The sequence below is a fragment of the Elephantulus edwardii genome, unplaced genomic scaffold (assembly GCF_000299155.1).
Source record: "Elephantulus edwardii isolate Elephantulus edwardi_28Jun2011 unplaced genomic scaffold, EleEdw1.0 scaffold00216, whole genome shotgun sequence".
NCBI lineage: Eukaryota > Metazoa > Chordata > Mammalia > Macroscelidea > Macroscelididae > Elephantulus > Elephantulus edwardii.
Genome location: NW_006399966.1, coordinates 2,535,205 through 2,562,090, shown reverse-complemented (window position 1 = coordinate 2,562,090; position 26,886 = coordinate 2,535,205). Strand labels below are relative to the sequence as shown.

Sequence of the window (26,886 nt, the reverse complement as noted above, 5' to 3'; positions counted from 1 at the left end):
GATCTACTAAGAATGTGTTCTGCAAAGAGGGGTCTCACAGCTAGACTCACAATACCATACACTGCTACGGTCCCACTATCAACATCTTTCTAAAGCAGATGTCATATGGTCACAAAGTTTAAAAAGATATAAATTATGGCCACAGGGCTAGGAGACAACAGCTGTCAGTGAGAAAATACTCCATCTCTGTAGTCTTAGCACTTTCCCTGGTGACCAAGATGGAATTTTGTTTCCTTGAATACCTATTACACCTGCCTGCTAACACAGTGCTTCTTCTGAAGTGTGGGAGCCTTGAAAACCCAACGGAGAATGTTTACAGTGCAACTGCACGCACGAGGGCACCAGGAGCTGGGATCCACTTGGTGGCAACTAACAAAGAGGACCCTTACTACCTCCAGGTTCAGGAGAGAACACATTTAGAAATGTTTTCTAGAAAAGAACAGTTTTTTTTTAAAAAGAAAAGTTTTATAAAAGGATTCACCAAAATTTTCACCTTTTTTGTGTTTCTGAACTTATTCTACATATGTTATCGTTGTTGTTAAGTGCCGTCAAGTCGTAGATGACTCATAGCGACTCTATGAACGAAAGACCTGAACACTTGTTTTAATCAGGGAGCTCCACCAAACACTGTCCACCATGGGTAACCATTATCGCATTTGGCACATCAGTGTCCCAGTGTTCCGCATCACAGCAACCACGAGTTACCTCTGTACAGAAATGCACAGACCTGTGCTCTACAACTTAGAAGAATGTCTGACCAAAAACAATGTGCAGATTAAAATCACCCACCTTATGTACTCTTGTATATACAATTTATGCAGAACTTTCGAAGACATCCTATGACATTACCCTTTCAGAGTATATTTAGAGTCTATTTAGAGTCTATTCTACTCTGGAGACAATTTTGTAACAAAATAGCCATCTAGTGATGCCATTAACGAAATAATGGGCAAGCTGGACCACTCAATTGCCTATCAACACATGGCTTTTTAAAAATAAAGAAAAAAATTAAATAAATGAAGCTTAGTGCAAAACAAGTCACATCGGTGATTACAATTAGTGCCTCTGAAAAAAATGACTAACCCTCTTTCCTGAAGTGGTTATAGGTCTTATTGAGTCATATTGTAGTCATTAGCCAGAGTTAATTTTGAGCAGATTGATGGACAGATACTCATGTTTAGGCCTGCACAATCTGGAGTCTTCCATTATCTTGCTTATTTCACTGAAGCAACCCAAAGACTCAAGAGTGGCTTAAATACGAGCAAGACTCCCTAACAATTCTCTGAAATAAGACTGCTAAGATAATATGCGTGGACTGCATACAAACCAATCTTGTTTGGAGAATGGCGATGTTAAGATGTCAAAGCATAACCCACAGAGAAATGAACAGCTCTGCCCAAGTTCCCATCTTGAATTCTTACTGGTTCATACTTCTTAGCTCTAAATTCTATTTCTTATCAGATAATATTTCTCGTGCCAGAGCAGTGAGGATGATTTATTTATTTCAGCTTTAAAATTTGGCTAAGACTCTAACAACTTTCAAGTCTTGACCATTCTACTGTTAGTAATTCTGCTACGGATTTGGAGTATGATGCTGCTTTTGTAAAAGCTTCTAGTTTCCCAAGTAGTGTGTGGCAAGTGAGTGACAGAATGGCTGATGTCTGAATCCCCCTCAGCTCTAGGAAAGGTGGGGTGGCGTCCACGGCAGTTAGAACCCTGGCCAGCTGGGAGGGCCCCATCTATGGACCTAGGTATGTCATTAGCTGTTATTTCCTGTGTCATGAGGTGAAAAAGGTTGGAGACACACTCAATGGCAACAAGGAAAGCCTCTCTGTAAACGACAAGGCTCGTCTGTTACATATAGATGAAGCTCTTGAACTTGATTCCAGTTAAGTGACCACCAGATCAAGTTAAAGGGTCAGGTGGGTGAGTTCAGCCACTCTCATACTGGTTGAGGGAACTAGGAATTCATGTCATTTTACAGCCCGAGGAGACCCTTCTCAAAAATTTTATTTTGTCTTCGCCAAAGAAAAACAGGCAGAAGAGGTCGAAGAGGAAAAGGGGAAGGCTGGCTGCTGGTTTCCCAGAGCCGGACATTCACCTGGCCTGCTCCTTTCCTGCTTCTTCCTTGACTTGAAGATGAAGGCTTTCATCTTCCTGCCCCTTAAAAAAAACCCCAGTCCCCTCAACTTTCATAAATCTGAAATACTTGAAAAGAGCCTCCATGTCACCAAGTAAAAGAGGCAGCTTTAGGAATCTCACTGGAAGGAGGGGTGCCTTCAAGCCTCTGGCTGCTAAGCCGGACATTTCCTAACACTGGACAAATTGTACGTCCAGCTCGGGGAGGGTGAACTGCAGTGGTCTTTTACCCTCCAAGCCAATTGTTAGCTTTTCACAGGAATCAGCGGGGAAGCACATGTGAAACCGCTGTGGTGACGGTGAGCCCCCCACGCCTTGTGTGACTCTGCATGTAGATGAAGCAGGCTGCACCGTTCTCAGAGAAACCCTTTTCTCCGGCTCGGCTCCCTGCTGGGACAGCCCTTTTCAATTTTTCTATCCCCCCTCGATCTCTTCTCCTGCAGAACACAGGGCGACTGGATTGAAATAAAGACCTAGGGGACATGGTTTATTTTCTCCTGTTCAATCCATTTTAGAAAAGCTTTTAATTGGTTTTAAAAAGATGCTAAACAAAACGTGATGATGTTTTTCAGTCTTCATGAACTACAGATACCACTCTTTAGACTCTCAAAGGGCTAATAAATCAATCATGAAATTAACTCTGCAGCTAAATTTAAAGCTGAGCTACTGAATGCCGGGTTCATTAAAAATCTATGCATTTGCTTTGAAAAATTTAAAATTCAAAGAAAATTTATCCTAGTAACTGAAATCTGACTTGCATTTTTAGTCCTACTGAAAACCCAAGACCCAGACAGTCACAAAGGGGAAAAAGGAGGGCTTGTGCAGCAGTTTTAATAAAGCCAATTGACAGCTGGGGAGGGGAGAAGCAGAGGAGAAGATCCCGATCCATAATCACGCAGTGCCCCTGAAGGGAACCTTTTATTGAGCATGTGCACACATGCACACACAGTTTTTCTGTGTGAAAGCTGAATTACAACAAATGCAAAATAAGGATTCTGTGACTGATATGATTACTGTATTGTATACACAAGCAATTCTCCTTTTTCAAAGGGAAATGCCTACAACCTTTCTGCTTTTCAGTGCTACACATAATTGTTTTCTCTTACACATCTTTTCAACATTTATATTGATATACTTTCAATATTTAATTGAAGATACCTATATGATGTTGTTGTTATGAGCCATTGAATTGGAACCAAGTCACAGCTGACACTCCGGTGGGTTTTCAGAGGCAGCAGACCTCCCAGAAGGAGACTGCCTCTCTCTCTCCTGCTGAGCAACTGGTAGACTCGAACCACATGCCTTGTGTTGGCTGCACAACTCTTTACCATTAAGCCACCAGAGCTCCCTAGTAACAGGAACGCTACTTTACAAAGTTAAATATTTTCTCAGAAATTGCTGGGTGTGCAGTGATTTGAGTTAAAGCCTCTAAAGTACTCGGTCCTCCATCCAATCTTTCACATATACCTCACGGCATGATTCACAACACCCACAACGCCACGCGCGCTCTTCTCAGTTCCTCCATCACTCTCTCTCCCCTACCCTCTCCTGCCTTCTAAGCTCACACCTGGGCAAATGCTGCCTCCCAGTCCTCTGCAGGTGATTACTGCAGAGTGAGCCTCCCTGGTGTCACTGTTCTGCTCACCCCACAGGCCTGTCCCCTCTGTAGCTGAAAGCTGGGCAACAGAGGTGAGTTTTGGTCCAGCTTTGAAGAGTGACCAAAGGTCACAGAACCAGGAGTTCACCTGTCCCCACGTGGGCTGGTCCTCTGGGTTCAGTATTTCTCGCCCACTCCATGTAAGGCCAAATTGTGATCCCTCTCAGAGGGTCACAAGGGGGAGCCGGGTACTATCCATTTCCTCTCATCTCAGGGCTGCAGAGGCCTGCACGGTCCATTAGTCCTCTGAACTAACTGTTTTTATGCTTCTCTGCTTTTCCTTCTCCTGTTTCAGAGAAAGACCAATAGCTGCACCCTATACTGATGCTCATTAAGCTTTCAAGCCTCTAGTCACCGCTCAGGGAATTCTGATGGTGTATTTGTAGAGAACTGAACTGCTACACCAAAGGCTGTGCCTGCAGCATTCAAATCTACTGGCAGCTCCATGGGAGAAAGAGGAGCAGTCTCCTCCTATTTGATTTACAGCCTCAAAAACTAGCTGGAGGGTCAATAAGAGTTGGTTCCAACTTTAATGGCAATGAGTTTGAGTTTTGAGTAGCTATTTACCAAAGCAGGATGTACAACACTGTCTTTGTGGCCTATCCTATAGCAACTGACCTTATGTCTCCCAAGTCTGTGGTTCTAAGGCCCTTGGAGAAGCAACTCATTCTCCCTGGGGTTTTCCTTATGAGTAAGAACTTTACATAACCTTGCCCCTGTTGTCTGCTACATACATGGATATATTTATAGCTTATACTAACATGAATGTAGAGAGATCATCTGCCAAACCTATGTATCGTCATGGGTGTAGCCCCTTTCACCTGCCCATACCTGTTCAACAATGACAAATATTCTTGACATTAGATCAGTCTGAAAATTTCTCATTTTCCTATTGTTATGTGCTGTTGAGTCGCTTGCGACTCACAGCGACCCTATGTACAAGAGACCTAAACCCTGCTCTATCCTGTGCCAACCACACTATCTCTGACACACCTACTCCCATTACCCCAATCACGGAATCGATTCATCTCATCAAGGGTCGTCCTCTCCTGTGCTGTCCCTCCACTCTCCCAAACATGATTTCCCTCTCCAAGGACTGGTCCTTCCTTGCAATATGCCCAAAGTATATCAGATGAAGCTTCAGAATCCTTGCTTCCAAGAGCAGCCCAGCTTCACCCTCTCCAGGACAAACCTGTTCATTCTCCTAGCAGTCCATGGCATATTCAACACTCTTTTCTAGCACCACAACTCAAAGGCATCAATTCTCTTTCTATCATCCCTATTCGCTGTCCAGCTCTCCGATGCACAGCACACAACTGCTAAGATTATAGCCCGAATCAGGTGCCCCTTAGTCTCCAGCCTGATGTCGCTGCTCTTCAGTACTCTGGAGTGGTCTCCGGCAGCTGACTTTCTCAATGCAATTTGTCTCTTGATTTTCTGGCTGCTGTTACCAAGAGTGTTGACTGTGGAGCCAAGCAAACTAAAACTGTTAACTATCTCAATCTCTTCACCATCCTCTATGATGCTGTCAATTGGCTCAGTGGTGAGAATCTTTGCTTTCTTGATGTTGAGCTTTAATCAGTATTAAAGGCTGCAGTCCTTGGCCTTCTGCATCAAGCACTTCAGGTCCTCCTCAGTTTCAGCAAGCAGGGTTGTATCATCTGTATAATGCAGGTTGTTGATGAATCTTCCATCAATCCTGATGCCACATTCCTCCTCATACAGCCCAGGGTCCTGGATGATCTGTTCTGCATACAGATTGAAAAGGTATGGAGACAGAATACATCCCTGGCAGACCCCCTTCCCAATTTTGAACCATGCTCTGTTCTGAAGATTGCCTCTTGGTCCAAGTATAGGTTTCGCATTAACACAATCAAATGTTCTGGGATTCCCAGTCTTCTCAGAGTCAGCCACAGTTTGTTGTGATCCACACAGTCAAAAGCTTTTGCATAGGCAATGAAGCACAGACAGATATTCCTCTAGTACTGTCTGTTTTCTGCCAACATTCATCTAACATTAGCTATAATATCACTAGTAGCACTACCTCTTCTAAACCCAGCCTGCACATCTGGCAGTTCTCTGTTGACATGCTGCTTTTGGATAATTTTCAGGAGAATCTTGCTTGCATGTGGTACTGATATTGTTTGATAATTTCCGCACTCTGTTGGGTCATCTTTCTCTGGAATGGGAAGATATTGTTGATAATTTCTGCACTCTGTTGGGTCATCTATCTTTGGAATGGGAACAAATATCGATCTCTTCCAGTCAGTTGGTCAGCTGGCTGTCCTCCAGATTTCTGGGCACAACTTAGTGAGCACATCCAGGGCAGCATCTGTTTGCTGAAATATGTCAATTGGTATGCCGTCAACTCCTGGAGCCTTGTTTTTTGCCAATTCCTTCAGAGCAACTTGAACTTCCTCCTTTATCACCACAGGTTCTTGCTTATACGTTATTTCATGAAATTCTTCTGTGTCAGCCAATTCCTTCTGGTACACTGACTATTGTTTACTCCTTCAGAAAAAGTGAATTTTTATTTTGTAAAATATACCCAACTAAGAATGCTATAAACATTATGTTTACCCATCACTGATTCACATGTACAACAGTCCGGGTCAGAGTCACCAAATAAAGGTCAGGTTCATAGTCTTTGAAGAGCTTTCCTGCCACTTGTGATAATGAAGGTAACCAGGCCTTTTACTTCCGATATGCCCCTATATCCTCTTCGGGCTTTAGAGAAAATCACTCATAATTATAATGATTTAATTGTAATGATTACAATTGCAGTTGTAATGATACAACTGCAGTTTCTGAGATTTCTCCTAAGCTGTGTGTGTACCAAGAATGTTCATCTCTTATTTATAGCTTTCTCTAGAATTCTCCTTTCATCATTAAGTGGCTTTTGAAGCCACTTTTTTTGGTAAACACTTCATTGAGATATAATTAATATATATCACACAATTCACCCACTTAGTGTGTAAGTCCATGGTTTTTAGCATAGCTTTAGACCTAACTCTGATGATGGTTAATTTTAGAACATTCTCATCATCAAAAGGAAACCCCTACCAGTCACCCCCATCTTCCTCATCTTTTCCCCAAACTCTAGCAACTAGTAATCTTCTTTCTGTCTCTATTGATGTCTCCATTCTGCACTTCTCATGTAACTGGAATCATACAATACGTGGTCCTTTGTGATTAACTTCTTTTTCTTAGCATGTTTTCAAGGTCTGTCCACGTTGTAGTACACACAGCAAGAATTCAGAGTCATTTTTATGACTGAATAATAATATTTCATTGTATGCCCATAACACCAATACACCCCTTTTTATTTACCCCTTAATCAGTTGGTAAACATTTCAGTTGTTTTCCTTTGGTGGCTATTAGGAATAATGATGCTTCTTGGGACATACGTGTATACGCATTTGTGTGAATATATGTTTTCATTTCCTTTACGTATATACTTAACAGTAGAACTGCTGTTTCATATGGTGTCTCTAAGATCAACCCTTTTGAGGAATTGCCAGACTGTTTTCCAAAGTAGATACACTATTTTACACTCCTATCGGCACTGTATGAAAATTCCTCTCTCTCCCTGTGCTTGCCAACACTTCTTTTTATTCTAGCCATCATAGCGAGCCTGAAGTAGTAAGGCATTAAAATGGTTTTGACTTGCATTTCCTTGATGGCCAATGTTGAGTATCTTTTCACGTGTTTAGCAGTTATCTAAATACTACTTGTTTTTTGTGTTCTCTCTCAAACTATACCTTGTCGAAAAAGATAAACTTCAGGGACTCTAACACCCTTGAAATTATGCATCTCAGTCACCCTTCAAGTCTGGAACTGCCATCTACCCTGTGACTCAACTTTCAGCCAAACAGTAGGTGATAAAGAACAACAACAAAGAGGAATGAGCTCCTTCGAACAATCACCCGTACAGGATCAAAGGGCAGTGTTTGCCCAAGGATGAAGCTCAGAAGGCAGAAGAGGACAAGAAAGAAGGATGAACTGAAACAGGAAATAAAGGGGGGAGAAGCACTATTACAAGGTGGGGACTGTACTAAATGTTACCAAACAGCAAGGGTACGAACTATTGAATGAAAAACTAATGTTCCTTCTCAATTTTCACTCAAATTACAATAAAAAGTAATAAAAAATGAGAAAAAATTATTCGTTGAACAAGTTGTTCATCAAGCACCTCTGCATAAACTCCTGTGAGTCTCAAGATATTGTTTATAGAGAGAGAGCTGTTCTTAGTAAGTCTTTAGATAAAGAGTTCATTTGTTAATAGGTTCTGGTAGTGTCTATGTTGTTGTAGCGTCAGAACCGACCCATAGCTGACCCTCCAGTGGCTTTTCAGAGGCGGTTAATTACCATGAGAGGAGATTGCCCATCCTTCTTCCACATTAGTGTCTATAGACTTCAAAGAATTATTTTTTAAAATTTATTTTTAATTTTTTATTATTTTTTGTGTGTGTACCATCAAATTGGATCTGACTGGTACAGGAGGAGATTGTCCCTCCTTTTCCAGCAGAGCATCTGGTGGATTTGAACAGCATGCCTCTAGGATTGCAGTGCAGCTTCTTGCCACAACGCCACCTGAGACTTCAAATAATTCTTTTTTTTTTAAAAAAAAACTTTCCTGTTGTGTACCATTGAATCGGATCCAACCGGCACAGGAGGATATTTCCCTTCCTTCTCCAGCAAAGCATCTGGTGGATTTGAACCGCGCACATTCAATATTGCAGTGCAGCTTCTTGCCACTAGGCCACCAGAGCTCCCTTCAAAGAATTCTTAAGTCAGGGGATTTATCTCTGTTTAAATTGATCTGTATGGTATTTAGCAATGGAAAGGACAAGCAATTTAAAAAACCACTATCGAAAACTTAATTTTCTTCCCTCCAAACAACTTTTTGCATAAATTTAACTAAAAAAATGGAGCACTTTAAGAAATAAAGGGAGCTCTACTGGCTCAGTGGTAAGGAGTTGTGCTGCTAACCTAAAGGTCCATGGTTCAACTCTACCAGCCGCTCCATGGGAGGAAGATGGGCAGTCTTCTCCCGTTCAGTTTCCGGCCTCTGAAAACCTGCTAGAGGGTCAGCTATGAGTTGATTTCATCTTGATGATACATAACAACAATACAATAACTAAGTAAATTTGAATATCTGCAAAAACTATTTCATTCTGATAACTTTTCAATGCTAATTTTACTTACTAAAAAGCACAAGAAGTTCAGTGTCTTAGCCTGAGATAAATACTGATGGAGGAGAGAAAAGTATTTATAGTCCAGTAACTTTAAGTATATTTAAAAATATTAAAAGAATCAGTATTTATTACAACTTCAGCCTCGGTGTAAGTTAAGATTCCAATTTTTGAGAGTGGTAGTATATAGAAGGATGATTAACAAAGCCTTCCTCAGTGCAGACACAGAGTAAAAGGTCAAGGCTATTGCAGGCCATATTTCTTTTCACCACTCTAAAAATATGAGGAAAAAATAAACTAGAAAATAAAAATAAACCCTTTACTTTTTCACTTTAAAATGCATGTACATATAATTTAAGCTGTGAAATGAAAAATTAGATCCTTCAGCTTAATACCAAATACTTTACATGCAGCTGAGTCTATACTGCTAACTTTAAGTAATGCAGCCATTAAGATCGTTTTCAATTAGCTCTTAATGCCTCTCTGTACCTGCTTTTGGCTGACATTTCTTTGTTGTTCCAGAACACAGAGTTAGTCCAGAGAGTCTGAGTCTGTGACAGAGTCAAACAGGCTCTGGCAGCCTCTGCACAATTAACCGACCTCCACAAGTTGGTTTTAAATTTGTTAAGCTATCAAAATCAATAGCTTATCAGTAAAGTATGCAAACACATGAACCAAAATCCTGACTATAAACACACTCTTCAAAAGCTCCACATGGCATAAGAGAAGTAATATAAACTTATTTGTAAAATGGAAAAAAATCCCCACAAAAACTGCCTATAGGAAGTAAATGCAAATTTCCCCCAATTAGAAATTTTCTATGAAATGACAGATGAAACAAATGAGAACATGCATATAGTAACTTCTACCTTAATATCCTAGACTCTCAGGAGAGATGAAAGGGGTTGGGGCTAACTAATAGGGTGGGAAACTTATAAAAGAATTTAAATATAAATCAAAACACCAACAGGCAACTTTTGAAAAGACTTTAACAAAAGAATCGTATATGTTTATAACAGGTTGCTTATTTAGAGAGAGTCCACAATTGTATGGAATTTACTGAAAAACTGTGAAAATGTCTCTATTACTTTATCATCATTATTTTTACCTGAGGAGGTGCCTTTTTCAATAATACAAGAAGAGCCTGTAACACGAGATTAGAGAATCGAGGGCCAATAGGAACATAATCTGGAAAAGAATATTGTGTTTAGAAATTTGAGATATTTAAGTACATATTCTTAGTATTCAAAATTCTCTGTATTAAGCATAAGTACAGTCCTATATAACAGTCCTGTGACAATCTATAAAATGAAATAAAACCACCTCAAGCAATTTCAATGTTTAAAATATAAAATCTTCACCTGTACAACTTTTGAGAAATTTTCTAAATATTCATTATGGACTCTTGGAATTACTTTTGGCTTTCAGAAACTGTTATCTTTATAGGTAAAACAATAATAGGTGCATTTCTAAGATATTTCTGCAAACCATGGTAATATGGTACAGAGGCAATAAAAAAACATGAGGCTAAAAAATTAGTGGAGGAGAAAATGATAAGAAAACATAAGTAAGGCATTTCAATGTATCTGTAGTGATGGGAGAGTGATGTTGAGAACTTTTTCCCCCCCAGTCATTCAGCTTTATTTAATGCTGGTTTTTGGTTCCCCAAAAGCTGCATGAGATAGTTCTGACCACTTGACTGGGGTCTCTTGCCAACTGGGCATTACAGTCAGGATGCCTCTGAAAAGAGCTGAGGTCATGCTTATCTTTACCACCACCAGAGAAACCCCAGTGCCACGTGGGAAAGAGTAGAGGGAAAGGCTTGGGCATAAACTCCCAGGGGCCCTTCAACTAGGCCATCACCCCCAGGACCATGGTGGTGGTCTGGGCAGGGGTTCTTCTGGCTCACTGCACCACCCGGGGGCCTAACTGCTGTGCAGCCAGGACTTGTTGATAACTTTTTATAATTTAACTTCTAACAACTTTTCAAGATTCAGCACAAATAGTATCTCTGTAGCTTTCTTTGCATTTTACATGTGTGCCCTTGCCCTGTGCTTATAGTTACCTATAAGCACAGGCCCTTTTGGAATATGCAGAATCTATGGCACATTCTCCCTTGAATTCATTTTTTTCAATATAAGTTACAATGGACAGCTAGTATTGTATTTATTTTGCTGTGACTCTAATAATCCTAACACAGTGGTAAGAGCTCAGCAAATGCTTGTTGAGTGAATGAACAAACAAGCACAGATACTAACTATTCATACATGTGAAAATAAACTCAAAGGGCACACATTCCTGACACAATCGTGTTGCTATGACCACACATCTCAACTGTGCTTCGATAAAGGAATGTACTCTGAGCTATGAGTATGTGCTGAAAACCATTTTAAGAAAAATCATCCTGTAAACTGGGTTGAGATGTATCAGAAAAAACAGACCAAAAATCCAAGGTCACGAGATAAAACGACTAATTTATAATAAACATTGCCAAAACTTAGAAGAACAAACAGGTAGCTTTAGTAGAAGACTTGAGCCAAGTCTGAAAATCAGGGGAACAACCCGTTAGGAGGGGTTAACTTGAAGTCATTACTGTGTCACCATGGACAGCTTAAGTAAAAGGGGATGAAAAGCATGTGCTAGTCTTTTTAGACATTTACTAATTACTGGGTGGGTTTCTATTTTGATGGGACTTACAATACTCTGGGTCAGTGCTAGAATAAATTTATTCCATTTTATTATACTTTTACACGGAAATAAAATGTAAGATTATTACAATTTTCTGCTAATTATTTTAAGTTTACTCATGAGTTGACTGAGTACAGAGATTACGTCTTCTTCTCTAGGAGTGTAGTTAAATATCCTTTGCCATCAATGATTCCCGTGCACAGTGACTGCGCAGGACAGAGCAGAACTGCTCTCCAGAGTTTCCAAGACTGTCTTCTTATGGAAGCGGACTGCCTTAACTCTCCTGTAAAGTGGATGGTGGGTTCGAATCACTCAACTTTCGGTGGCAGCCAAACACTTAACCACTGCACCACCAAAGCTCCCTAAATTAAACACTGGAGATGCTTCATAAATCTATTTGAAATAACTATAGTGTGCTTTTTAACTTTCAGAATGTTCTCAACATTTGTTATTCCATGTCTTCACCATTATTCTATAGGATACGGAAGGAAGGGATTTTAGCATCTGTTTTATAAGAGTAGAAACTGACTTACAGAGAGCTTAAAATTCTGCCCTAAGTGTTACAGCCAGTCTGTGGACTTCTCTCCAATCCTAAACCTTCTTTTATTAGTTCAAAGGTCAAAAGAGGAACTTTTCCAGCTAAGGTAGCCAAGAGGTACTAAACAGCAAATATAACCACCAACAAACATTATTAACTACTTGTTATGGGCAGGGCACTCTGCGGGAAAGACAAAGTGAGTCACACGCCATCACCGTGAAGCAGCTTATAATGGAGCTACGGTCATGATGCATTATTGTATGAGTATTACCAGTGACTTCAGATTATGGATTCCACCAAAGAAATGCATTCCTATTGCACTGAAGTCTAAAGTACTGTTTTTCTTTGTCTTTTTACCTGTTGTAATCTCTGAGGTAAGAGTCCTTAGGTAGCACAAACACTAAGTGCTTGACTACAGAACAGAAGGTTTGCAATCTGAATCTACCGAGGTGCCTTGGAAGACAAGCCTGGTGATCTCCTTGTAAATGATCATAATCATTCAAAACCTTCTGGAATGAATGAGCTATAATGTGTAAGGACAGAACAGTGGCACAAGTTATAACTCACCAAGCAGTCTCTCAATGTCATCCACAACCACACAACTGAGCTGGGATTTATATGCATCATCAAAGATCTGGAAGAAAAGAAAAACATTTATTATATAGGTATCCTGCATAATCCTGCTAATTTCCAAGAAAGTGAGATTTAGTTACTTCTTGAACAATGCCTAAACAAAGCACAGTAAAATACCGACATTTTCATGATGCTACACTGGAATGTAATAGAATAGGATTTTAGATCATCAATGGTACTGGATTGTGTCCAACACAACTGGGTAACGGCTGGGTGAGGAGCAGAGAGAGCTGCATGTCGGGAGACCCAGGAAAAGCTGGTCATTAATCAACTGACAAATGCCATCAAGTTTATCATATTGGTGTTTTATACCTGTGTCAGGAGCATGACTTTAACACTGTGACTCAAGATCTACATGGAGCCATGGGATCTGTAAGAGCTGTAGCCCTCGTACGCAGGAAGAACATTAAAAGGGAACATTTCCAGGGAGCTCTGGTGGCCTAGTGGCAAGAAGCTGCACTGCAATCCCAGAGGTATGCAGTTCAAATCCACCAGATGCTCTGCTGGAGAAGGAGGGGCAATCTCCTCCTGTACCAGTCAGATTCAATTTGATGGTACACACACACAAAGAATAATAAAATAAAATAAAAGGGAACATTTCCAATCAGACCCTAGAGGTTAAACAGGTTACCAAAGAATTACACTTGGGGGTGAAGGGTCAGCCTTAGAACTAGACAAATGATATAGTATTTTGTTTTAAGGCAACAGATTAAAGTAAGTAGTGAAGAAAGGTGCTATAACCTGGTGAAAAGGTATAAATTTTAAATCAGGTAGAAAAACTAGTTCATGAATAAACTGAACACAAGTGCCTACAAACTTGAGACCCATCCCCTTGTAAACGAGTGGGCTTCTCATTGCAGAGACTGTAACTGGGCCTGAGTGTGTCCCATGGCTGCCATCAATAGAAAGGCAGTCTTCAAGGCGCCAAGACTGTAACCCTCCTTCCTCATTTTGCTGGAGGAGGCAAAGTATTTTCTCACTGGTTTATCTTTAAACTGTGGAAGATTTAGCACTAGGTATAAAAACAGAGTAAGTCAAACTCATATTTTTCCCCCCTTAAGTTTAGAAGCAATGTGTGTATAAGCTTTTTAAAGTATTTATAGTAATTAAGAAAATTTACCATTTAGACTAATATATTAGCCTTGCTAGTTCAATGTAAAATAAATGCCTGATTAATTTTGATAAAGACTTAAACTGAAAAGATAATATAAAAGATAAAGATAACTTTTAAGATTCACTGTATTTTAATTTAAATTTTTATTAAAGAAAAGCAATTATAGATTTACTTCAAAAGTTTTGTTTGACAAATATTTCAAAGAGAAAAGAAAATATTTTAGATATGTAAAGAAATTTAATTAAGTTTTATCTTCTTTTTTAGAAATTGTTAAATTTTACTAGACTTAGAAATATAAGTAAATTTTTTTATGCTTAAGTTTTTAAAAACACTTTAAGTGAATTTTTCTATACATAGTTTTTCTTAAAATGAATTTTTACTCTCTTCTGCCTCCTTTCCCATCACTGTGAGATTGATTCTATCTGTGTGCACATCTGTTCTTAGTAGAATGTTTTCAAAGCTTCATTTTCTTCCACGTTGAAAAGCGAGGTTTTATATTTGTTACTGTTGTTGTTGATGGGGTTTATATTGTTGTTGTGAAGTGCTGTTGAGTCATAGCCAACTCATAGCAACCCTATGAACAAAAGACCTGAACGCTTGTATAACTTTTCATTGTTTCTCCAGGTTCGTAGGGTTTCCGGAGACAAGATATTGTGGAAGTGGATGCCACTCCTGCTTCCAAGCTTGTTTTAATCAGGAAGCTCCACCAAACACTACCCACCATGGGTAACCATTATTGCATTTGACACATCAGTGTCACAATGTTTAACATCACAGTAACCACGAGTTACCTCTGTACAGTTAACGGACAGACCAGTGCTATACTGCTTCGAAGAATGTTTGGCCAAAAACAATGAAAACCAGGCATAATTTTAACACTTGGATTTAAATTTTTAAAATGAATTAGATACATATGGTCTTTTATTATGCTCTAAAGTTACCTTTAATGACTGGAAAAAATAAACACTCAAGCAAACCAGTAAAATAAAATAACTGCATACTGACAATGCAGGTGGTAATGTCTCTCTAATCCACTATGTGCTCCTTAAGTTAAGGACTATGTCCCTGGGTTCTCCCTGGTCAATTAGTCAATGTTTATTGTGTACACATACAAGAAACAAGTGTCCTTGCTTCCTCTTCTCACCGACCCTGCCCTATCTAATTCAGTTCCTTGTTAAGTCATTCCTGCGGTAAATATCTGACAAGTTCCTACCTCTGAATAACATAGAAATCCAATATTCTTAAACTGATTTCATCTCATAGCACCAGTAATGACGAAAACTGGGTGCAGTGTTGACGTAGGTGTGTGTGTACCGGGGAGAGCAGCTGATAAGAGATGAGCAGAAGTGCGAGGAAGGAGTCTGGAGGATCTTATCTTAAAACCTTTTAGGAGTTAAAATGTTTTTTATTAAAGATTACAAAAAAGGCACTATTGATTTTTTCCTTCTTTAAAAATTATTTTAGTTAAATATATATGTATAGATATGATATTTTCCATTTCAACCATTTTCACATACACAATTCAATTGACACCAAACACATTATGTAAACATTACCACTTACACTTTTCTAAATATTTTTTTATCACCCTAAACAAACATTCTCTAGAGAGTGTTAAGCACAGACATATGTTTTAGAAACATTTTTTTTTTAGCTGCTGGAGTCTGAGGGGAGTGAAAGATCATGACCTGGACAAGACAAGGGTGGTGGGTGTGCAGAAAAAGTGGACAGACGCCAGGGAGACTTGGGAGGAAGAACTGAAAGAACATGGTGACGAAGCGTTTGTCCTCCTGGTTTGACAAATGAAATACGGGAAGAGGATCTGGTTTGGCAAATGATCCTGAATCACGAAAGAGCTTGCTTCTCACCTCTGAACAAGGAGAAGAATTGGATTCAGAGTTCACAATCTCTTGACACACAAAGATGGCTCTTTGTTACTTTAAATTGGCGAATTAAAAAAACTGGAAAAGTAGGAGTTCCAGGTTTTGTTTTTGCTATTTTTCAAAGACTGAACCAATAAATGGTCAATAAGGTACTTTTAAACGTGGGTGATTTCAGAAAAATATGTGAAAAAAATGTGGAAATTTGTCTATTTCTATCAGAATACTAAATATAAAAAAAAAGAAAATCATAAAAATATTATCTCTTTTCAAAAACTCTTTTCCGGGTTCAATTTAAAATTCTGATGTAAGTATAAAATTCTATGTATCAAGCTAGAACACTGTGGTTATAAACATGGAGAACTGAGACACCCTGGCCTGGCTAGTTGCTGTAATTCTGCATGTCCCCTGAATCTGCCCTTGGCGTACTTCACAGCAGTGTGTCCGAATGTGACTCAGGGTCCTGCGGGGTCGGTCTACGCTGAAGATGAGCTGCTGTGGCTCTACAGCTGACCGCACGGGCTACCTGTAACACTTCACAAGTCCCTTCAGCAGACTTAATGGAGAGTCGGTTTTTAACAGCCAGCCTTTAATGAATTAACTGCTATCATGGAAGGGAGAGGAACACTCTCATCTAAGTCTCTTAACAGCATACTCACCATGAAAAAACTGTGCAATTCCAGTTGTGACTTGACTAGTTTCAGTTGACTAGTCAACTGAAACCCCTCTGGGTAGCTACTCTGCACTAATTTAAATACACACACACACACACCCCTCTAGCTTCTGACACATACACATTCCTTTCCTTATCTAGTTGCTAGTGTCATGGAAGGTCTTCGCTCTTTCCCTGGCTCCAGGTTTTCAGCTTGGTCTTCTCAGCCCCTTTCCATTCTTCAGTTTCCTGGCCACGCCCCCAGCAAAAGTCTCCGGAAGAACATACTCAGGATTGACTGGCAAGTACTTAAGATTAGCTGCCAAGCTAAAGCCTGAAGATGAGCTGTGTACAGACTGAGCTAGAAAATTCAACTTCAGGTAGCTAGACCTCAAAGGAGAGGGGGTATTAGAAGATTCCGCAAAAGTGTCTGACTCAGAGTGACCCCACAGACAACACAGTGGAACATCACCTCGTCCTGTGCCATCCTCACAACTCTGGCTATGCTTGGGATGCTTAGCCTTCCTTTGTTGAAGTTATTAACATGCCATCTCTCATCCACACCAGGGCACTCTGACCAGGAAAGGGGGGGCTGTTGTTGATAGGTGCCGTCAAGTTGACTATAACTCACAGTGACCCTATAAAAATGGCTCTGTTCCTGGCCCTGTCCTGTGCCATCCTCATCACCTCTGACACACTAGAGCCCAGTGCTGTAGTCACTGTACCAGCAAGCTGGCAGGAATCATGCTAGGTCAACAGGGAAAGCCCACGACTGCTAGAAGCAAACTGGGATGCATGGCCACTCAAACCATCAGAGGCTTCCCGGAGGGTGCAGAGAATGATCTGTGTCTATCCATCTAGTCTTAGAGTTAGTCAGGCGGGACATCTGAAACAGAAAGCTACAGAAAAAGCAAAGGAAGAACCGAAGAAGGAAAAAAAAATGTGGAGAAGCATGCCATCAGCCAGCACGGAAATAACGAGGTCACTGCTACAGGATGAAGAGTATCTCCCGAAACTGGAAACCCACAGTCTACTTCCAGCTGTGCACATAATGAGATTCTCATCATTAAACTTTCTAGTATCACCTATTTTGTGTGCAAAAGTTGGTAGAAAATGACATAAAATATAAACCTGAGAGTCACAAGGGACGAACCAGAACGTGGGGAGCCTGGGTCACGGCAAAGGCATGGCTGGAGGCACTCCACAAGCACGTAGGAAAAGAGTGGGTTTCCCGGTGCATAGGGGTGAGGGCAGATCCTCGGGCTGGCCTCAAGGCCACTGCCAGCTGCCGACACAGAGCCCACTCCTGGATTCTTCGGACAAGCTGAGCTTCACCTGGATGGGGAGCCCAGCAGCTGCAGGCTCCCGGGTCTACACAAAGCCAAATGGGAACAGGCTAGTCTAAGCTAGCTCCAGGTAATCCCAGCCTTTCAGAATCGCAAACCACAGCCACTGATGTTCTAAGACTCTGGGCCCCATTTTCTGCCAACTCTTGAGTTCTCTTAGGTAAGTGAAGTTAAGTTGTCTGGTCCTTTTGGGGCTGAAGGTTCATCTCAGTTCTGAAAAGTAGTTGGGGTGAAGTTCTTCCTAGTTGGTAGAACTCCAGATAGAGTAAATCTGTCAGCAATTCATTGAAAGCATATTCTACTCATAAAGGCAGCATAAAAAAATATAAATGAGCAAATTAAAATTCATACAGGTGCTATCAGTAATACCATCTCTCATTTCTAGAAATAACTTGGGGTTAGACCAAGCTATCTCCTAACGAAACTGCCTCAGGAAGTGGACCTAAACTTGGCAAAACACTAAAATCCTTTACTTTTCTTCCTGCTTTTCAGGGGAAAAAAATTCTTACATTTTTATATGACCTGAGCCACAGAGAATTCCTGGTAATGAAAGTCACAAAGTCTGAGAGTTCTGCTAACGACCGGCACCATTCTCCTTTGTGTGTCAAACAGACACAAGAGTCAAAAGACACTGTGTTTTAAACAAAATAATAACTAACACCCACCCCAGCCAGAGAGGGGCCTGTAGTCACTTCCGGAGAGCCCACTTCTCCCAGTAACAGATACACAAACTTCAACAAACCAGCTACATGATATATTAGGATGTTAACCAAAAACATCCAAATTCTGTTGCTTAGTAACTGGTGTCAAAAGATCCAATTTCCAGCTCTGCTCTTTGTATAGACTAAACCATGAAGAGAGGAGGATTAGGCACCATGATTTTGTTCTGTGCAGACTACAATTTGCAGTGGGATTTACAGGAGGACATTCAAAGAAGATTATTTCTTTCTTGCAAAGCTAGTGGAAAGGAAAATTTCTTACATTAATTTGCAATTCTTTAAGAACAAGACTGTGTCGTGTTATTAATGGGCACAGTTTTATACAACATTGCTACTTTAACCTAATTTTAGGAAAAATTTATCTATATCTGATTGTTCTATTTTATGACCGCATACTCAGAAATTGTCAAGATTAGGGAGTTAGAAAAAATGTTAATTCCTTGTTCTTATGTTTATGTAATGTTACTACTATCAGCACTAAGGAAATAAATTTTTCAAAGTATATGTATAAAAGTAAATAAAAGAATTAAAATTAAAAAAGGGGGGAGGAGTGGGTAGAGAGAAAAGTGCAACAATGAATGAATGGAAATCCAAAGTCTCTACATTTTCATTAAAATTAATAATAATAAAAAAATGTTTAAAAAACCCTAAGTTGGAGGAGCAAACAAAAGGGGAAGGGGAAAACCTGTGAAAGCTTCAAATATGTTTATGGTACATATAGCCCCCCTAAAAATGTTCGGATAACTCTGCATTAAAAAAAATACTGTATACACACTTTGGTAATGTAGAGGAATTTATCTAAGGAAAGACTGTCGCTGCTTCAATAAGAAATTTATATACAAAACCGCCTGATTAATCAACTCAGCCTGCTCCTCTTGAGCACAAGTTCATGTTAGAATATTTCGGAGCCAACAAACTCCTGCCACTGCATTTTGAAGTTGCTTTTTAAATTAAGCATTTAACTATGAAAATAGATCTGCAGATTGCTTCTTGGCCTTTTGGCTAAGATCGAGTGTAAAATAGATCTGCAGAAAGAACAAAATTGAGATCCAAAGAAACTACAAGTATATATATTGATACACTTTTCACAAGAGGGGGGTACAGTTGTATCGGTATTTTTAAAACAGAAGAGTTTTGATAGCAATAGCAATCAAAACTACTAAAAACACTATTTATTTTTTTTTGTTCACCTAGCAATCTCAATTCTTAGAATTTACCCTAAGGAAAGAACAAGAAGTGTTTGTACAATGATAATAACAATTAAATAAAATTAATCACTGTAATTTACTGAGTGCATATTTTAGGTCCCAGACATTGTGCTATAACATTATATAAATTACCATCTCATTTAATTCTCATAATAATTCTGAGGCAACTATTAATATTATCCTCATTTTACTTACAGATGAGAAAACAGACTTACAGGTTAAGTTCAAAAGTTACAGAGCTGGTAAAGATGTAAATCTCGGAATCAAACACAGAATTATTTGAATTCTAAGCCCAAATTTTCAGCCAGTACAATATGCTTTTCTAAGAAAAGCCGAACAAGAAATTGGGGGAGGGGAATTTCCTCAGCTTGGTAACTTTATTAAATATTTATTATTCATAACTGTCTGGGGGGATCTCCTAGAAGTGACCTAATTTTTTTTTTTAAAGAGAGAGATTGTCTAAATGGATACTATGATACAACTATTACTTGAACATTACAGTGGTGAAGTTCAATGTGAGTGAAAATGAAAAAGTTCATGGTATTTTAAGTGAGAAAAGCAGGTTTAAAACAGTATGTCCAGGGTAATCACTAATATATAATGTGTGTCTGAGAAGAAGGAGGAAAGAAAATATTACTTTGCAGGGCAGCAGTATTTATAAGATTAAAAAAAGAAGCAGCAGCAGCTGTTAATTACAAAAGTCAAGTAAAAAATACAGAAAAGAACACAGAGAAAGTACATCATAAAAAATGAACCCTTATTTTCATTTGTCCTTCAGTTTGTTTTGGGTTTTTTTTTATTTATAAAGGAAAGGAGGCCTGATGACTTAGTGTAGAGCATATAAGGCTGTTAAACAGAAGGTTAGTGGTTCGAATCCACCAGTAGGTCAGCAGGTGAAAGATAGGCCCTCTCCTCCCATAAGGAGTCCCAGCCTTGAAAGCCATTGGAAAGCCAGCTGTGAGATGGACTTGACCTAAGGTGGTGGTGGTGGTATTTATAAGGAAAGAAATGTCTTTTCCAAAATGATAAGACATTGTAAGTTATCTTTGTGCTCCATGGGAATCAGTTTCCCATCTTAACACTAAAAATGAAGGAGTGAGAAGGGCGGTGGGAGGAAGACGAGAAATACTAAAGAATGGCATTTATATTCATTTTCAAAAACAACCTGGAAGCATCTTTAGACTGGTTTGAGCCCTCAGGCTTTTGTCAACCTATCATTAGGTAACAATGTGAAAACTATTTGCAGGGAAAGATTTTGCAATATTTCTAATATATTTCCAAGACACCTATGCTTCATTCTTCTCTCTGTTCTGTACCTTAGTTACAGGGAATAATATTTTTCCCCTCAAGGAAAACCAGAAAGTCTAATATGAATTTATGACACCGCTGGAGCAGAAATAATATTTGTAATGTTAAGGATGCATGGCTGATCCAGACAGTGAATCATTAATGGAGACACTTTTGAATAAGCTTGTATAGACACCTATTTTTATATTCCTTAGCTTTCTACTCATCTAAAATTCTATCTTGAAAGGCTTCAACAATTTAAAGATTAAATAATAAGTTATTAAGCCATTAATTTAACCATTTAAGCCTCTAAAATCAGCACATATTACCTTCCCCCTCAAGTCAATTTGCAAGAGATTAAAATAATAAAAATGATAATATCTCACACTTACAAAGCACCTTTGATCTGCAGAAGCCTAAAGAAGTTTTCAAAAACTTTATAGGAAAACCAGGACCATCCACCCACCTCTCAGAGTACATCTGAGGTAGAACTGGCAGCTGGGGAAAAGCTGTGGAGTAATTTACCATCTGCACAGAAGCTACTACTTTTGAAGAAGAATAAGGAATAGACGTGGAGGGTAATGCAAATAGATTAGGTAGTCAGTTAAATAGGAAATTTAATGGCCACAGATGCCAAAGGCTATTATTTAAATTTTCACCTGAAGAAGAGATGGAAAGTGGCTTTAAAGTCCCTTTAAAGGGAAAACCAGAAATCAAATGGAAACACCACGCTTGCTTAACCACCTTAGAGAAATTACTGGTCTCATTTATAAACTGGCTATGATATTCTAAGTTCATTTTGTATCTAGCAACACTCTGTTCTATTTCACACCCAAATTAAAAAATCTTGACAGAGAATTTATCTAGGCCCCTTTCTCCATCCATCTCAAACATTTGGCACAGTTTTTCTGCCACCTGCACAAACTTCTCAAGCTTAAAGTACAGGTTTTTTCTTTAGTCTTTTCCTTAAAGAAAAATCATTCTACTTTCTTGCTGTGTACCATAGAGTCAGAATCAACCCACAGCTGACAGTCCAGTGGGTTTTCAGAGGCAGTTAACTGCACAGGAAGGGACTGCCCATCCTTCTCCTGCAGAGCAGCTGGTGGCCTCGAACTACATTACTTCGGGATTGTAGCGTAGCTTCTTGCCACTAGGCCAACAGAACTCCCTCATTCTACATTAAAGTGAGAGCCCAGGAGCACTGTAAAGAATTTCTGTCTTTACCAGCTGGTGCTTCCATTTTCAATTTTTTTCCCCTGATTTTGATTTTCCTACATTTCTCTGACTTGGTTCCTGTCTATAAAAGATGAAGCTTAAAGATTCAAGTAAAAGAAATGTATTCCAGCTTGGAAAGAAAAAGATCATTTTTTCAGTGCTATGAGTACATGCGTGAAATTAATGTCAGTGGAAATACCAGCCGAAAAGACCATTAAGATATTTGCTGTTTGTAATGACCAAAGGGCACAGAAGAAGAATTGATGCCTTTGAGTTGTGGTGCTGGAGAAAAGTACTGAACATACCACGGACTGCTAAGAGAACTAACAGGTTTGTCCTAGAAAGGGTGAATCTATGCTGTTCCTTGGAGGCATGGATTTTGTGGCTACTGGGCATATTGCCAGGAGGGACCAGTTGTTGGAGAAGGGTATCATGCTTGGATGGGTGGAGAGACAGCACAGGAGAGGAAGACCTCAGATGAGATGGACTGATACAGTAACTGGGATAATGAGGGTAGGTGTGTCGGAGACAGTGAGACTGGCCCAGAACAGAACAGGGTGCAGAACTATCATGCATAGGGTCACTATCAGTAGACTGATACTTGATGGCACCTAACAACAACATTCTCTGTTATTATTACGACAGTTTTTTATTGGTGTTATGATGGCCCAAAAGGTAAGAAGTCATGCTTCTAACACAAAGGCAGTGGTTCAAATCCACCAGCTGCTCAAGAAAATAGGCAATCTCTTCTCATGCAGTTTACAGCCTCTGATAACGTGCTGAAGGGTGAGATACAAGTTGGTTCAGAACTGAAGACACTGCACAGCGTAGATTGTTATTTACAATGTTATATGCTCCTGATTTAAGCAGCTGCCACCTACTAGTTTAGATGTCTCAGAGGCATTTGCTTGAAGAGTCCTTTCGGCTCTGAGATTCTATTCTGCATTATTCCAACTTTCCCTGATGGTTTCAAGTGGCTGTACTAAGAAGGTGAATAACGACATTTGAGAGACAAAGAATGACGAAGGCAGCTTTGAGTTGCCAAGCTAACCCGTTTTCACTTCATATATAAAAATCTTTATGTAGGGCTGCTGAAGGTATTTTTCCATTGGTATGCCTCTGTTCGTTCCCATACTATAACTGATGCTGGACAATTTGGCCTTGTACACTTAAAAAGAAATCCTAAATGGATGTGCTCTACTTTACCCAAATGCTTTCCACCACGATTATTCTTGCAATCAAGTTGACACAAAACCTAACTAATAAAAATTAATATTAATATATACTAAGCAAAGCAAAGATAAATGGAAGAGAAAGGTATTTTAATTAAAAAGCATTGTGAAATTAACTACAACAGCCATGGATGGTTCCTCTATCAAATTCTACTGACAATTTCAATACATTTGAGCACTTAGTTGCTATGGTTTTTAAATACACAGGTACAAAGTTGTGCATGCACACACACAAACCCCCTCACCACCCCTCCACACTCCACACACACTTGAGAGTTAGGAAATTGCAACGCAAGTAAGAGTCTTGATACCTTCTTCATGGCCTGACACTTGGCTGTCTCAGAAAAGCCAATCATCTTATCAGGAGAACAGATCTTGATGAAGGGGAAGTTGGACTCCTCTGCAATCTTTGCAGCTAAGGCAGTCTTCCCACTGTGCGGAGGGCCTGCACGGAGAAGAGGAGCAAGTCAGGTGAAAAACAGCTAACCTAAGCAAAGGGAACCGAAACAAGTCCAAACTTCATCCACACCGTTCTGAGGCCTCAACGAGATGCTCATTAACATTACCTGACACAATTTCACGGCAGACATGTTTTCTCTTATTTATTAGCAACTAAGCTTAATGAACTGATTAGCATTTCTCAAAGTATGATGAAACATTCTTTTTTTACTTTCCCACAAAGCCTTAATCCTTCAAACTTCTAGTTAAAAATGGGAGGGTTTGGACTTTCTGGGGGGAAAAGTGAATACAGCCAAACATATATCAGTATTTATAGGGTCACTCTGAGTGTATCTCTCTGCTCGATGGCCCATAACAACAACAACAACAACAACAAGTTATTCTATCAAATTGTTTGTGTAACAAAATTATATTCATCAGCTTCCCAGGAGGTAACACTGTGAGCAGGGAATAACTGCCTTAATTAGAAGCAACTGTGACTTATCCAGCTTGCCCACAGACACTGACGGGAGGTTTCCACGAGATAAAACACATGGTGCTAGTAGTGTCCAGCGCATCATAAAGGCGCAAAGAAACCAGTTTACTTGTTTTCATAAACAGTCTGAACTATCTGAATGTCTTTGTATCCTGAATTAACTCAGGTCAGCGCCGAAAATGGAGCAAACATACAGTAACCATTTTCTTAATTGAGCTGGATGCTATGTAACATCATAGCATCATACAGCCGACAAATTACCAGAGAAATCTGGATATAATCCTGCAAGAAAACTAGCTGTTCTCATTCATGAGTTACATTCCACCCCAGGAAGATTTTAATTTGTGCACATTATTGGTGTAACAGGCTGGATTAGTATTTTCACATCATGAACAAAGTTTAGGAGGGAAAAGAATTCATTTTTCTGGAAAATGCTAAATGGCTTTAAGACAAGTGATGGGTTTTGGTTTTACTTTTAATGCCATCTCAGCACCCTCTCTCACCTTCCAGAAGGACGCTAACCAATGGGGTCCGGTCGCTGTTTTTAGTCTGCTGAACCAGCAGCTCCCCATCTTCTAGAACCCGCGTCACTGGATCGCCCCATTTGATGATACCATTCATAATGTAACTTGCATAATCCTCTTGGTTTGTGCCAAATGCCTAAGGAATAACAGAGGGGTTTCAGATCAGCCGAAAGCATTTTACGTATTACATTAAAAACGAATATATTTAAAAGGAATAAAAATAAGTAATAATTCCCTGTCGCTAAAAGTGCTGAGCACTATGCCAGACTAAAGATCTGAAAAGGGAAAGTCAAAATACTCTGAAAGAACAAAGAAACAAAATTGGTTTTAGAATTTCACATTTAACTGTTAAATCAAATGGTTTTTGTAAACAGTGCTTTGAGTTGAGGGAACAGAAGCAATAGATTCTGGGCTCAGAGGTTGGCAGAGCCCAAGCTTTTATCTTAGAAAAGATTGTGTATGTTCCAATGTGCTTGCTTCCATAAGGAATACATGAACTGTGGCAAATCTGTTATGAAAAAGAGAGATTACAGACTTAGAAATTAGAAATAGTTGGCTCAGAAGACAGAGATACTATCCACACATTGACTGTAGGTGCTACAGATTAACATAAGAATATGAAGTGGTAACGAGGAGACTGTGTCTCTATCAGCTTGGTGTTTGAGTATATCAATTAAATGGTAACACAAGATACGTATGTGTGTAAATATAAGATTTAGAATGAGGTAGAAATGGGCAGCTAAGTAAAGATTGAAGGGTTGGGCAAGGGATATACTATTTAAAATAATTTTGTGTTTACATACTATACCTTAATCATAAAAGAAATAAATCTCATCATCACTGAGCCAGGGCTTTAAAGGTAACCTTCCAGCAAGTCTGCATCAGACTGTAAACTGCACAGGGATAGATTGCTGCTTTTTCTCCTGACGAGCCCTGGGCAGACCGGAACCCCCACCAGAGGGTAAGCAGCACAGCTCCCTAGCGACTATGCTATTAGATAGAACTTTCTTTAGTCTCAACTCCATAACCCCGGTTGAACTTACTGCCAAAAATAATCAATAACTTTAGCATTTATCAATTGTATATTCCCTTTTCATAAAGTTAATCAGGAGATGAAATGAAGATAAAAACCTAATCTAACATCCATGTAAAGGTTATGCAGCTTAAGAATTTCAAGTCTTAAAAAAAAGAATTTCAAGTCTTTAAAGATTATCACATCCCTCCAAAAGTCCACTTTTGAGTCTCTGCTGGCTGGTTTATAATTTTAACAGATCCTTCGAATCTGTGCCTCACAGAAAGCCATTCTTCGTAATAACACCAGTTGCTGGCAAGTCAATTCTAATTTTTGTTGACACTTTGAACATGTGGATTTTTCAGCGGCCAGTTGGTCAAAACGCATGTAAGCCTTTCTTCGCAGGTGTCTCTGGAGAGACTCAGACTGTTAATTTTCGGTGAGGAGCCAAATGTCTTAATCCTTTGCACTTCTACCTCTGAAACAGTATTCAGTGGCCTCATGTCTCTCTGTATTTTGCCACAAAATAGTTTTTCAGACCACTGGAATCGTATCTTCACATAAACTAGTCACTGAATTCCTGGGTATAGGAATAAGGTCCTCATGTCTTGGCTGGATAAGGTCATTCAGTGGCCCTAAAAAGTTGTAAGGGAGTTCTGGTTGGCTGGTGGTAAGGAGTTGTGCTGACAACCCAAAGGCAGGCAGTTCAAATCTACCAGCTGTTCTGTGAGAAAAAGATGGGCAATCTCCTCCCATGAGACACACAGCCTCTAAAAACCCAAGTCAATTCCGACTCAATGGCATCTTACAATGAAAAGCTGTAAAGTAAAAGCCTAAAAAATATTAGCTGAGGGGAGCTCTGGTGGCCTAGTGGCAAGAAGCTGCACTGAAATCCCAGAGGCGCATGGTTCGA

At 39.5% G+C, this 26,886-nt stretch overlaps 1 protein-coding gene across 2 annotated transcripts in view; it reads right to left on the bottom strand.

Annotated features, from left to right (window-relative positions):
* NSF (N-ethylmaleimide-sensitive factor) overlaps positions 1 to 26,886 on the bottom strand; it is a 170,961-nt gene that overhangs the window by 23,544 nt on the left and 120,531 nt on the right. For both annotated transcript variants that reach the window (XM_006897816.1, XM_006897817.1), the window contains 4 exons: positions 24,941 to 25,097; positions 23,815 to 23,948; positions 12,785 to 12,851; positions 10,100 to 10,179 (listed from right to left, as the gene is read on the bottom strand). In XM_006897816.1, coding sequence (XP_006897878.1) covers positions 10,100 to 10,179; positions 12,785 to 12,851; positions 23,815 to 23,948; positions 24,941 to 25,097 — 438 coding nt within the window. The remainder of the gene's footprint in view (positions 1 to 10,099; positions 10,180 to 12,784; positions 12,852 to 23,814; positions 23,949 to 24,940; positions 25,098 to 26,886) is intronic.